General features: G+C 36.0%; 1 protein-coding gene across 8 annotated transcripts in view; it reads left to right on the top strand.

The window, feature by feature from the left end:
• dab2ipb (DAB2 interacting protein b) overlaps positions 1-14093 on the top strand; it is a 160770-nt gene that overhangs the window by 89302 nt on the left and 57375 nt on the right. For all 8 annotated transcript variants that reach the window (XM_046838901.1, XM_046838900.1, XM_046838904.1 and 5 more), the window contains one exon: positions 5668-5786. In XM_046838901.1, coding sequence (XP_046694857.1) covers positions 5668-5786 — 119 coding nt within the window. The remainder of the gene's footprint in view (positions 1-5667; positions 5787-14093) is intronic.

Raw genomic sequence — 14093 nt, 5'->3', positions numbered from 1 at the left:
AGACAGCACTTTTCCTCAGAACATATTCAGCTGTACTTTGACGTGGCATGAGCAGCTGTTGATTGGCATAATGTGTCTTGGATGATGTATATGCTAGTTTTGGGCATGCATCCAAATATATATATATATATATATATATGTCATGTGATAGGCCAGAGCATGCTAGTTGTTGGGATCTGGAAATGAGCAAATGGGTAGAAAACTAAGTTTAAATCACCACTAACACAATCCCCCAGTCATTTCAAAGCTAACTGTATTAACAATCACTTATTGCACTTATTAGAACATGATAAACATAACCTGAAGGCGTGACACATGCAGCATAGAAGACAAATGAAAGAAAAGTAAAATTATTTCTTTTTATATCCCAGCGAGGTTGGGAAGCTGGGTCAGAGCACAGGGTCAACCATGAAGCACACAGGGTTAAGGGCTAGGCTCAAGGGCCACCAAGAGTGGCAGATTGGCTATACCTTCCGATCAGTAACTCTTTTTTGAATGCCTTAACCACTGAGCTACCAGCTTCATTTAAAGAGAGACAACAAGTGCATTGTGAGGTGATTGTGCTACTTATAAGTAAATGTCAGTCAGGTACAGGAATCATGTAATATGGTACAGTGGCATATGGGAAGCAGACAGACAAAGAGACAGACAGAGAGAAAGACAAATATATAGACAGACAGACAGACAGACAGACAGACAGACAGACAGAGAGAAAGACAAATATATAGACAGACAGACAGACAGACAGACAGACAGACAGATAGATAGATAGACAGACAGACAGATAGATAGATAGATAGATAGATAGATAGATAGATAGATAGATAGACAGACAGACAGACAGACAGACAGACAGACAGACAGACAGACAGATAGATAGATAGATAGATAGATAGATAGATAGATAGATAGATAGATAGATAGATAGATAGATAGATAGATAGATAGATAGATAGACAGACAGACAGACAGACAGTCAGACAGACAGACAGACAGAGCTAGCTAGCTAGCTAGATAGATAGATAGATAGATAGATAGATAGATAGATAGATAGATAGATAGATAGATAGATAGATAGATAGATAGAGACCAAATCAAATATCTTTCTGATTTAATAGCACTTGGGTGGAAGTCATCTAGGGTTAGGTTTTTCATAGGCAAGTAAAGATTGCACATGCTAATGACATTTGAATAGCAAGGTTGCCCTTGCTAGCTAGCTAATTTATCAGAAGCACTGTGCAATGTCTGTAGCTTTTTTTATGGCTTCAATTTTAAAAGCTTACCTGATACCTGAAAATATTCTGAAAGAAGATATTTTCTCTGGGAAATGTTTAAATATCTTGCACAATGAGGAAATGATCATTATTATTAATAAAACAACAGTATAACTAACCCATAGTTATCTCTGAGGAAGCTATTTATGTTGAAGATACAGTTCAGAAACAGTTCATGCAGCAGCGAGATACACGCCACGTCGCACTTTTTCTTTTTCTTTGTTTTCAAGTTAGTCTTCCATCTCCTAATTTGCATCTCTGCACTGCGCCTTCACAATGTAATTAGTGCATTGAAACCGTGTGTGATTAGTCTGTGATTAGGGGTGTGTGTGAGGAGGAAAGTATGCGTGTGTGCTCATTTGGCTGGAGTAATCAAATATGCAGATGCTGTAATTGTGAATAGAGCAGCCTAATAAATGGTTGTTTACAATTACATTTATATCAGAGCGGGGTTGTGGGTAGGGGTGGGCCTGGCTTAGCGCTTTGCAAAAAAAAAAAAAAAGACTCCACGGTAATTGGAGTACATGAGATTATGAGGATGGACTCAAACAACCAAAGATTTCAATCTAGGGGAAACAGTTATCTTAATAATCTACATTAATGTATTTAACAAGCTACATAACCGCTTTATATCAGATTGCATACACCAAGTTTATATAATGGAACTTATAAAGCAACATTACATCATGACACCTAGCTAATATGACAACTGGAAAATACCTACTAGCATTTAGGCTGTGTTTTTAAAGGATTCATAAAGCTACATTGCCATCTACAGTACATGATGTGCACATATCCACTTCCTGCCAAATAATAAAAAAAAACACAAGTATTATAGTGGTTTCATTTAAAGGTATTCCTAAAGCTACACTATACAGGCTGGTTCTTCCCCAAACTGTTAACACAAAGCCAGAGACACACAATTATATTGAATGTCTTTGGCTCTGGAACACAATCTCCACAGTTACACAACAAAATCTAGTGGAACATCTTCCCAAAAGAGTGGAGGTTATTATAACAGCAAATGGGCACTAAATGTGGACTGGGGTCTTCACAAAATGTTATGGCATTAGGTAAAGTGCAACCAAATCCAAGGTGCTATGTACCGCTACAAACAATGGCTTTAAGAGTTACCACAGTCTTACTGACATTTGATCTCTGGCAGAAATGCTTTATAAATACTTATGACAGTTAAAGACAGGTGACCAAAAAGGCTTATATACAGTCAACCCCCCGATAACTTGCGGCTCGGAAAATCTGCGGGTTCCCATTTGGAGCGTAACTAACAGCAAGTTGCGGATTATCTTGAAATTCGCAGGAATCTGCAGCTGGACGGAATGTTCAGGAATGTTAGGAATAACATATTAAACTATGTATTTGGTAAAATACTGTACACAATTACATTTATAAAGTGACATAATGTCCTGATGAATTCACTAAGGTACCAGAGGGGCTGCGTGGGTGCGTCTAATATTTGCTGATTTTTGGAACTCAAGGAACTTCAAACGCAACCCCAGGAGTTCCAGGGGACCATTGTGTTGCTATGTGTCAGTACAAACACCTGATAGTAAATGACGTTTCCATGTCTGACAACTGTTAAGCCTTTATAAACATTCATGTAGGTTAATGACATTTATCACGAAGGGCTTATGGTTGCTTTGTGACAGTTGATGCCTGTTAGAATAAGCCTTTATAAATGTGCTGTGTCTTGGTAGTTGGGTTGAAAGAGGCAGATGTAGAGGACAGAGGGGTATGGAGAACTGACATATGTTCTTCTGACAAGTGTCATAAAGAACTTATGCAGGTTCTACACAATATAGGCAACAGTTTGTGGACACGTGAGTTCATTTGTGCTTTTAGAACGTCTCATCTCCATTTGCTTTTATAATAACCTCCACTCTTTAGGAAGATGTTCCACTTGATTTTGGAGTATAGTTCAATTTCAACTTTAAGTACAAGGGCTTTAATAAAGTTAGGTACTGGTGTAGGTGATGTGAAGTGAGCCTGGGGTGCAGTCAGTACTACAATTTATCCAAAGGTGTTTAACAGGGTTGAGGTCTGAACTTTATAGCAGGTCATTCTAGACCTCTACTCCAACCCATGTAAAACCCATGTTAAAGTCTCCTAGTTCAAGTGAAATGTAAATGTAAAGCTACTGCATTTCAGATACATCCAATACACTCGTGTGCCTCTAACTTTGTGGTGAGATTTTGGGGAAGGTGCCAGGTGTCCTAATACTTTTGTCATTTGTCCATGCAGTGTATGTCTCAGTGTATGTTTTGTAGCTCTATAAGGGCTGCTCTTAACAAGGTAATAGTAGCATTATTTAGTGTAGCCAACACTTCTTAGTGTGTGTGTGTGTGTGTGTGTGTGTGTGTGTGTGTGTGTGTGTGTGTGTGTATATGCACTATATGTCTGGACAAGCTTTTCTATAACCTTTCCTTTTCGTTTTCTTTTTTCTCACTGTTTTTTCTCATGTTGCACTTCAGTCTCAAACTAGGACACATACTTTTGCCCTCGTCTCCTTGTCTTTCTATCACTTTTTCAGTCTCTTCTCTCGTTCTTTTTTAAATTTCTCGGTCATGGCCCAGTGTCTCCATGGTAACTAGAAGAAGTTGATTCTTTAGTAGCTGAGGACACACACACACGCACACACGAAATATGAATAATAATAAAAAAAGAAGTAAATGATGGCATGCAATTAGAAGTGGTAATTCTATTAAATGGCCTTAAATCCTTCTAGAAAGGTTTCTTTATGCCCTGTATTAAATCTCCACCTCCATCTTTCATCTACTTTTTTTACCTTTTTCTGTGTGCGATCATAGACCATAAACTCAGAATTGCATTTACAAATCTCAGTGTAACCAGCACAAGAAATCCTTCATCACTATTTCCTGGTGGTCTTGTTCTGTATTTTTCTACTCTTTGCAAATAACAGAGAAACAAATAAGGACAGTGTCATATTTTATTCAAGCTTATAATTAATCAGCTGAAGTTACAACATCTTCCCCAAGTAGGATTTGAACTTCTAAACTTCTGCTGACAACTGCAGAACAGCACTGAGGCACCTCATTCACACAGAATGCTGACTTTCCTAGGACATTTGCGAGGACTTTCATTCCTTGTGCCATCTTAGCATCACTTACTTCTAAAAAAAAGATCTGTAAGAGAAAACATCATTGCCAACACCAACATTCTGACCAGTCTAAAGTGATCAATGATTTAATCAGAAAATCAATCAGTCAACTAAGGAATACTGACTGTAGTCCATCAAGCAGCTATGGGGGACAAGGACAGTATATCCAGTCTATAGTGAAAAATGTATGTATAAATGGATTGATGAATGGGTGAATGAATAAATGAAATAAATGTACTAAATGTAGGCCATCAAACATAAGGCTACCTTATAGGAGAAATAATAATGCTGACAACCTGACTTTTGTAAAATGATGAGCAAGTAATCGAAGGAACGGATGAATGAATGAATGAATATTATGAGTATGAATGGGCTATTTACCACTCGGAAACCACAGAAACAGTTTGAACGGTGTGTAAGTGAATGTATGGTTGGATGAATGAATGAATGAATAGTTTTTACTGTAGTCAACCATGCCATGACAGGAGAATAGGTTATTTACACACACTGACCTGTTTGAAGTGAAATATAAGTGAGTAGTTGGATAAATTCATGGATGAACAATTATTGGCTGGATTTGCCACCAAGCAACAATAAAGCATGGCTGACACTAACAATGCATTAATAATTGAAATAATTCATTCGTTCACTCAGGGCACTAAAACACTGACTAGTACAAAGTGATGAATGGATGGATGGTTGGATGGATGGATAGATTGGTTGGATGGTTGGATGGATGGATGGATGAATGGCTGGATGAATGGATGGATGGATGGTTGGATGGATGGATGGATGGATGAATGGCTGGATGAATGGATGGATGGATGGATGGATGGATAGATGAATGGCAGGATGAATGGATGGATGGATGGATGGATGGATATATGGCTGGATGAATGGATGGATGGTTGGATGTATGGATGGATGGATGGATGGCCGGATGAATGGCTGGATGGATGGATGGATGAATGGCTGGATGAATGGACGCACAAAGGAATAAACAAATGAATAAATGAATGAATTAATGGAAATCATTGGTTACATTTGATTGTAGTTGTCAGCAGGTCACTTCAGGAGTTTCTAGGACAACTGGAAAATTAGTCTTTAACTATTCATGTTTCGCAGATATTGTAGGCAACACACACACACAGAACAGCACACTATAAGATACCAAAAAATTATAATATAGTACACTTACAGCTCCGGTGCCTTAATCATCATTGAATGTAAGAAATCTCTTTTCTCTTTTCTCATTAGGGTTTCCTGAGTCGCAGGTTAAAGGGATCCATAAAGAGGACCAAGAGTCAACCCAAGCTGGACAGGAACAGCAGTTTCAAACACATCCTACCAGGATTTAGACCTGTAGAAAATGACAAGTAAGAAAAATACCAGTGTCTTCTGCTTCTTTCAGTGTGAACATACACAGCAGGCTGTGAGAAAATCAACAGGTATACTTCAAAGAGGCATTCAGAAGAAGTAAATCCTTCAAAATGCCCATCCTTAAATGTTAACTGTTGGGATTTTGTTTTGTAAATTGGATTGGTACTGCGTTTTTCATTCCACTTACTAACACTTCAGCCAACACTTGAGTAAAATTGCTGAAATATTGTCAGATCTTCACATTTGAGCCTTTTTTTTCTTAACACTTTTTTTTAATGCTCCATGTGTGATTATCCCGGATAACCCTAGTACACTCTTCCTTGCACACTCCTACACTCACACTCCATTTTAGTTAATTAAAATGATTCACAAATCAGGAACAGATCAGTAGTTGCCGTGTTCTCATCCATCTTTTTAATCCATATTAAATTCTGATAGAAACTCAGCAACACATCATAGAACATTCATTCTTGCAAAACCGAAGTGTAGCACATCACATTTTAAAGTCCTCAGTACATTTATATTATAGTAGTTATAAACATTCCTTGGCATTTCTCTAATGATTTAAAAAAAAAAACTAAATGTAGCTTAAACATGAAGGTCTCGAACTTGAACTTCCAAAAATGCACATTAAATACAAAAAAAATAAAAAAAATGTCATCATATCAGCATTTTTTTCGCAGTTAATGTTGCATCTGTGAGTTCTATTCCTTTAGTAAATAAGTTCCATATAAATTATATATGCTTATTACGAATTGCTTTAATGGAATAAAAGAGATTTGCCTTGCATCTTGAACTATTGGGAACATTAGTCAATACCTGCTCACCAGTAATGCTAGAGAGTTGAACAGGGTGGTACAAAGGCTTCAAAAAATAGTGGTCAAATTAAATAAAAAATTTAAGTAATTCAACTTTATAAGACCAACGAAGCCAACATTATAATGAATGTCCAAAAAAGTTATAGACAGCACAAAAAAATTAATGCAAAGAAAATATGGTCTGTTCTGTTTCCCAGCATTCGATCCACATTCATAACTAAATGTACAACATTGCACATGTATGTGAATCTGGCAGGTGGAACTCAGTTCAATAAAGTGAAATTTTCTGTTAATGGCAGCTGTTACCGATGTTCCTGAAAGTGCTTAACAATTTCTGTATGCACGTAAGGAATAATGCGGTGAGCGCATGTGTCTGCGTTTCACAGCAAGCCCGCTTATCAAGGTCGCTGCCGACGTGCTGTGAAAACCGACAGAGCTTTACACTCCATTCTGTCCTATCTCTATCTCTCTATTCTTCCTTCTTTCTCAAGTTTATAGGCAGAAAATTGCTTTTTCATACTTTTGATTAAAGCTCCAATCATCTATAGCGAAAATAGAAAATAGCCTAAGGTATATATTTTAATGAATTATTCCTTGGCATTCTATACATTAAATAAATACTCGGCGTTCAACGTATTCACTCGGTTATTGTTTTCTTATTGTAAAATCCCAAATTATAGCATTATAATTATATAATTATAAATACCGTATTTTCCGAACTATAAGCCGCTACTTTTTTCCCACGCTTTGAACCCCGCGGCTTAAACAATGAAGCGGCTAATTTATGGATTTCACCGGGTTTTTCCCGGTTTCACAAACTTCAAGCCAAAAAACTGAACCCCATAACATTAGACCAATGAAATTGCGGAACGGGTTCAGGTAAACCAATGACTTCATATTAAATCAGATGCGCTCCCACTGAATCGGGCTGCACCACATCATAAATATGGATGATTTTCCTCTGACGTTTGACCTGCCGCTCACTCGGACTGTCTACAGGAAATGAGAATCATTCGTCACGCTGAAAACAACCGGGCATGAAAAACACACACTTCACCTGTGTTCTGAGCTGCACGGCTCAGAACACGGTTCTGAGCAGCTTATAGACAGGTGCGGCTTATTTATGTTCAAAATAAAAATCTTTGTCAAATTCAGTGGGTGCGGCTTATATTTGGGTGCGCTTAATAGTCCGGAAATTACGGTATATATCATTTGCATTCTTACTGTGATTCCATTTTGAACAAAAGCATTTCAAACATGAGAAAGCATAAAATCCACAGGTTTTTTTTTTCTTTATTCCGTATGATTATACATTGTACACTATGAAAGAAAATATATATATATAAGTCCTGTAAATGAATTGTAAAATTCTGCCAACTGCAGTTGCCAGTAGTGTACAGTTTATTTTATAGTTCTTTAATGTTATCTACTTTACAGCATTTTCTGTATAAATACCACTAAAACTTGAGTTAACTTATTTTCCTTGCAGAAACTGACTGCACTTTAATAGGCCACCTGCCATTTGTTCATAAACTAATATTTATAATATTCAACTAATGTGAACGTATTAGTAATGAAAACATATTTTACTTAAGTGCACAAAGAAACACTTTTGAATAAATTATGCAAAATAGAATCAATTTAAGTCAAATCTCTTGCAGATAAAAGCAGCACACATTCATGAGCGACTGAAATTAGCAAAGATATTTACTGCATCAGTAACTATGAAATAATCCTACATGCACCACACAAAGAAAAGTTTTGAACTATGGCAGAACTTGAACACACACCGAAGTCAACACTCAGTGTATAAGTCTGAACATCGGTGACAATCAAAAATGGAAAACAAAAACCAGATCAACTCTGAACATCACATAAAAGTCTACTGAAAAGTCCCAACAAACCAAACAGCACTAAAATAAAAGTAAATAAAGAACATACTATGAACGTTCAGCTGCATAATATATTCTCTCTGCAATGCATGCTGGGAGTTTTGTACTATTCCGGCACCCAGTAAAGTTTGTTTGTTAATAGTCACCATTGTTGAGGTTCATGTGCTGATTCTCGACAGAAACAAAGCTAATCTCTAATAAGTTTAGCTGTTACTTCTGTTTTTGGAGTTTAATTATCCCTTGTTTTAATTCAGTTAATTTTGTCTAAGGCTTTGGCTGTATGCCATTCGTAGTTTTGCTTCATGCTCTTTCCTTCAGTGATTCTGCTTGTTAGCAGCAGTGTTCATCAGGGTCTGAATTCACTCATTTGTTTTCATTCACTCTGTCAAGGGGACTATACTATGAATGAGGGTGTAGGTGTGATTTCAGACACAGTCTCTGAGTGTTGACTCATGCTGATAATAAAAAGTATTCTGTATACTGTCAGCCCGGTCTCACAGCATTTCCAGATATAGTCATAAAATGTAATCTATTGATTGGTGTTCATAGACGCAAATTTCCCTCTACATCCGTGTCAATGAGGACAACTTTCTGCGTAATGTATTTCAATAGAAAGTATTTTTGGTGTCTCTGCCAAAGTTTTCTTTCTGCCTGTGGATACCACAGATGCTGTATTGTTTTTTCTCAGATTTTTTTAATCTTCAGGCACCATTACTCAACATTTAAGCAGGAGATTGTATCCTTGTTTTATTGCTTTATAGTCAGTAAGCTCCAGTCAAAATACAGTAAATATATTCTCCAAGTTAATTAAGGTGACTGCGCTTAATAGAGACACACATTTATTACAGTACAACCCTCACCCTCACCCTAACCGTATATTTTCTGCCTTATTCTCTGATAAAAAAAGGGAAAAAAGATTGCATTTGGCATTTCTGCCAGCATTAACCATGATCCTCTGCCAGACAGAGGCAGTCGTGCTGAGTGACACGAAAAAAGAGGGAAGTTCGTGTTAATATTGTTTATAGTTTCTGGAAAACAACAAAATGACTCAGAATACATTGTTTTATAGGGGATTTTACTGTTTTAATAAAAAAAACAGCATGTTACTATCAGAATGTCTCCAACTGCGTGGTTTACTGAATGCCCTAAGGAAAACATGAATGTATCTCTAATCAAATTATAGCGTGTGCAATAAAGTCCTTGAAGTGTTCATTAGATAGGTTGCTACTGAACGGGCGAACAGGCACAATTCCATTACATTTAATGTTATGGAACTTCTCTGAAACAAGTGTTACCCTTTACAACAGCTATAAAAAGACATTCCCTTAACAACTTCTTTTACTCCCGTGTCTTGAAGACCAAGTCTTCATGGCAACTTATGACATTTCTTAGTCACGTGACTAAGAAACCTTGTAAAAACATGCAATTCCCTGCATTGGACTCTCCCTTTATTACTTCCATAAATCGGTTGATTATTAGATATAGCTGATGCAATTTACAGTATGTCCACTGAGTTGTTCCTGAAGAAATGACAAAATCTATAAACCTATGCTTCTAGTTACTACCAGACCTGCAGTGACTGGAAAATAATTCACAGGAATTAAATGTTGAAATGAAATGTTACGCGGCGATATCAAATAGTTTCGAGATTAACAGTGCTAACCAGTGCTATTCTGCTACATGCGTTACCACATCTGCGGATTAATCACCGACAGCAAAACAAAGAGCAAAAGTGAAATTCTGCATAAAACTGGGCAAATCTGCCACAGAGACGTTTGAAACGACATACTGTCATCGCAGTATGACAACATATTGCTTCAAGAGAAGAAGAGCATCACTGGACGATGACCAGAGATCAGGAAAACCTTTATTGAGCTCAACTTCACTTCCGCTCTCACCCTACTCTTCTGATTTGGCTCTTGCCGCCGAAGATCCAGCTAAAAGGTCGCCGTTTTTTGACACCATTGCGGCGATCCAGTGCGGATCGCAAAAGGCGCTTGACACGTTTTGAAAAGAAGACTACCAGGACGTATTCAGAAGTGGCAGGAACACTGGGAGCGCTGTATTGCTGTGCAAGAAGACTATTTTGAAGGTGATAGTGTGTAAACGTAAATAAAAAAAGTATATTCTTGTAAACGGGGCTAGTCTTCAAATTTTATTCACTAATAAAATCAAGCTTCTTCCAAATTTTGTAAAAGACAAAATATAAGCACACTAAAACCTGATGCATGAACACCAAGCAGACGTAGATAAAATGGAAATATACGCGTCTTTGGCAGGAATCAGAAAAAAATTATGACTGCCAAATTTGTAAAAAAAAAAAAAAAAAAGTAAACAAACACTAGAGATAAGCAATGCAGAAAGGGTATGAGGTAAAGTGGAAGAAATTGTGAAAGAGGCTGCCAAAATCAAAGAAAGGACAAATTCAGCTTCTGGAAAGTTCTAGTGTGAATATGTAAAATGTGAAACAAAGACCACAGGATATTTTAGCACTTTGAGATTTTTACTGACTTTTTTATTATTATTATTTTATTATTATTATTATTATTATTATTATTATTATTATTATTACTACAAAAACTGGCAACCAAGTGTCTCACAATCATCGACCTGTCCTGAATTTATTTATTTAAAGATCAACGCTTTTTTTAATCCTGCGTTTGTGCTGAATAAGTGCACAGAATCATTTTTATACATCCAACATATGCACATTAGCTGCTACTCCATGGTTTTCAAACTGCTTTATAATCTTCTATTGCGTCATTCTCTAAACTCGCACTGCAGTGTTCCAAGCCTGACAAGACTAAGCATCAATATTCCTGTCACTAAATTTAGCTGTAACCTAGACTCGGATAGTCTTTGCCAAAATAAGCCTTTTGCTAATTATACCCTTCAGCGCCACCTTGAAAGAATGAAAAAGTAAGACATTTAAAAAAAAAGGAAACAAATGTTTCTTTCTCTAGTCTGGCTCTTAGCTGTTAGCAGGTCTATTGTTTGGTTTGGCTTTATCTATTAGCTCTCCTGCTAATTTTGTTGTTGTTAGCCCAAATCTCACAGCAGTGTTTCCATTAGACTCGGATATAAAATATTTCTCTAAATAAGATTATAATATGATGTAAGCCCCAAAATCCCAAATCTCAAATGTGTCATTTAATCTTATTAAGTATTTGGTTGCGCGGGTTTTTGACATATCTTGTTATGCTAATAGTCTTAGTATTAGCAGTAAAGAGTGTCAATGAACAATAAGATAATATTTCAAAGCCTTGTGTATACACAATAAGCAAAAACGTCTGAAATGTATATTTAAAACATCTATTTATAATATAAAATACTATCTGCTGTTTAAAAGGACATTCTTTGCTACAGCTAAGCAAGTCTTTGCTAGGACAAAGGCAGCAGATTCTGTGTGTAGACAGTTCAGTCAGGGAAAAAGGGTACATTTGTGGACTGATTTGTTTCTACGCAGCTTGCTGCTTGGTATTTTATCGTACATCTCTTTTTCATCATGTTCACTAGATTCTGGGATAGCAAACCGTAGTATTCATATTGTGTGAAAACAGCAAATATCAGTAGCAATTCAGAAAGATACTGACTATACAAAGCTATAACTAGTGTTTGCAATCATTCGCCAAAACACTGTCGCTACAGGGTATGCAGTAGATACTGTATTTTGTTCGATACCACAGCACTGGAATAGTTAGAGTGTGTTTAACGAAATTTTGCAATTCGCTAGAACCTGTTTGATTATTTTCTTATCACCAACACGTTATCATTTCCACAGGGACAAAAAAACGGGGTTTTTGTTTTTTTTTAGAAGTATTTGCAATAGGAAATAAAGCTGCAACTTGTTAGCTTCTAACAACTGTTATGAACAGATTAAAATGTAGGACATATTTTTGAATATTAAAAAAATATTAATTACTGTATTGTATGAGCTATAAATTTGGGATGCGCTATGACATGGAAACTGACTCGCACAACTAGCACCAAAATGCTAGATCTGCTACACTTTGGGATGGGAACCTCTAAATTGAGTATGTTTCTAGAACAGTTCATTATATAATAAATTTGGATTCGCTATATTTTGTGGTTTATTTTGATGTATTTGGACTGTATGTTGATTTGCAGTTGTATATTTTGGTACAGTACATTGATCTAATTGATATTCAGAGCACAAGAATCTACGCTATTCTCTCTCTTTCTCTTTCTCTCCCTCTCTCATATGAATGAAATTGCATTTTGTGTCGCCAGACAGTCTAATAGCAATTGGCAAGGTTTCTTATAAAGCTCCATTTGCACCAAGCGCTCATATATCAGGGAAATTTTGCACCGGTAATCACAATGCACATGTTTGCTGACACACCCGACTCCTCGTATTAAAGGTTACAGAAGATCAGGAAAAGGTTCTCGGGAAATGATTTAATTGAAAACTGTCATTTTGTATTTAATAAATAAATAAAGGATGTTCCTTGAAGCATTCTCTGTGACTACAATAAAGCGCTGACATTTAAAATGATTAAACTGAGTACATTTTTAATATGTTACTTCTCTGGGCTTTTGTTTAACCCTGAACTCTGTGTGTTCTCCTGTTGACACTCGTCCTTAAATTTAGAGCATAATAATTGTTTTTCCCATCATTACGTACATGCAGCAATTAACATCGATCTGATTTCCTTTCTAGATCTCACCTTAAGCACCTTCAAGATCTCTCTTTTACTCTCTCCATAGTTCATAATGCATTGTGAGAAGTCTTCACCTTCATCTTTTTTTAAATGCTAATTTTCAAACAAAATTTTAATGCTATAGAATAAAAATTCTGTCAGCAATGAACATAAAATATTATGTAAAAAGAGCACTTTTAAGACTAAAACCACAATGAAGGCCATCAGGATTTTCCTGAAATATATCCTAGTCTGGATGAAAGAATTTTTTTATATAATACATCAACAGCAACTTAGTATTTTTTTTTTTACAAGTTTTTTTTTTAGACCCAATCTATCGGTTTAAAAGTTATGATTTTATTGTTATCTATTAACATAATTGTATAGACACACCCCTTCCTTACCCATTGAATTGTTCCAACACAGCTAAACACAGATTCACGATACTCATTGTACAGAAATCCGACAGTTTCCTGATTAATCTTTGTGCCAATAAAAACAAATAAATAATTCTTATGTTTGTACTTATTAAAAAGTGCTGCTAGAACAGGTTCATAAATTCTGTGTGTGAACATAGGTCTATAACAATTTTTAAATATGATAATGATTATTGTTGCTTGGAAATAATTGTTTTTTAGATTTCTATCATTGTACAGTATACTGCCAGACATTGTAGCACTTTATAACAATTATTTTTGGTCTGTTTTGTGGCAAAAATGATTATAAAAAGACTTATATTTCAGGCTTTCCTGTTATTACAGTATGCATCAATGCCAGTGTAATAATTGTTTAACTATTAGGCAGAAGTTTAGACTAGTAATTAATGACTTTAGACTAGGAAATAATGCATATAAGAGCATTCTATCAGCTTTTAGAGAAAGATCTTTTAAAGAAACTATGCAAATATCGCCTCACATTATACTCTTTCATGG

The sequence above is a fragment of the Silurus meridionalis genome, chromosome 25 (genome assembly GCF_014805685.1).
Source record: "Silurus meridionalis isolate SWU-2019-XX chromosome 25, ASM1480568v1, whole genome shotgun sequence".
Classification (NCBI taxonomy): domain Eukaryota; kingdom Metazoa; phylum Chordata; class Actinopteri; order Siluriformes; family Siluridae; genus Silurus; species Silurus meridionalis.
The sequence above is the reverse complement of the archived record's forward strand: the minus strand, read 5'-3'. Positions and strand labels throughout refer to the sequence as shown.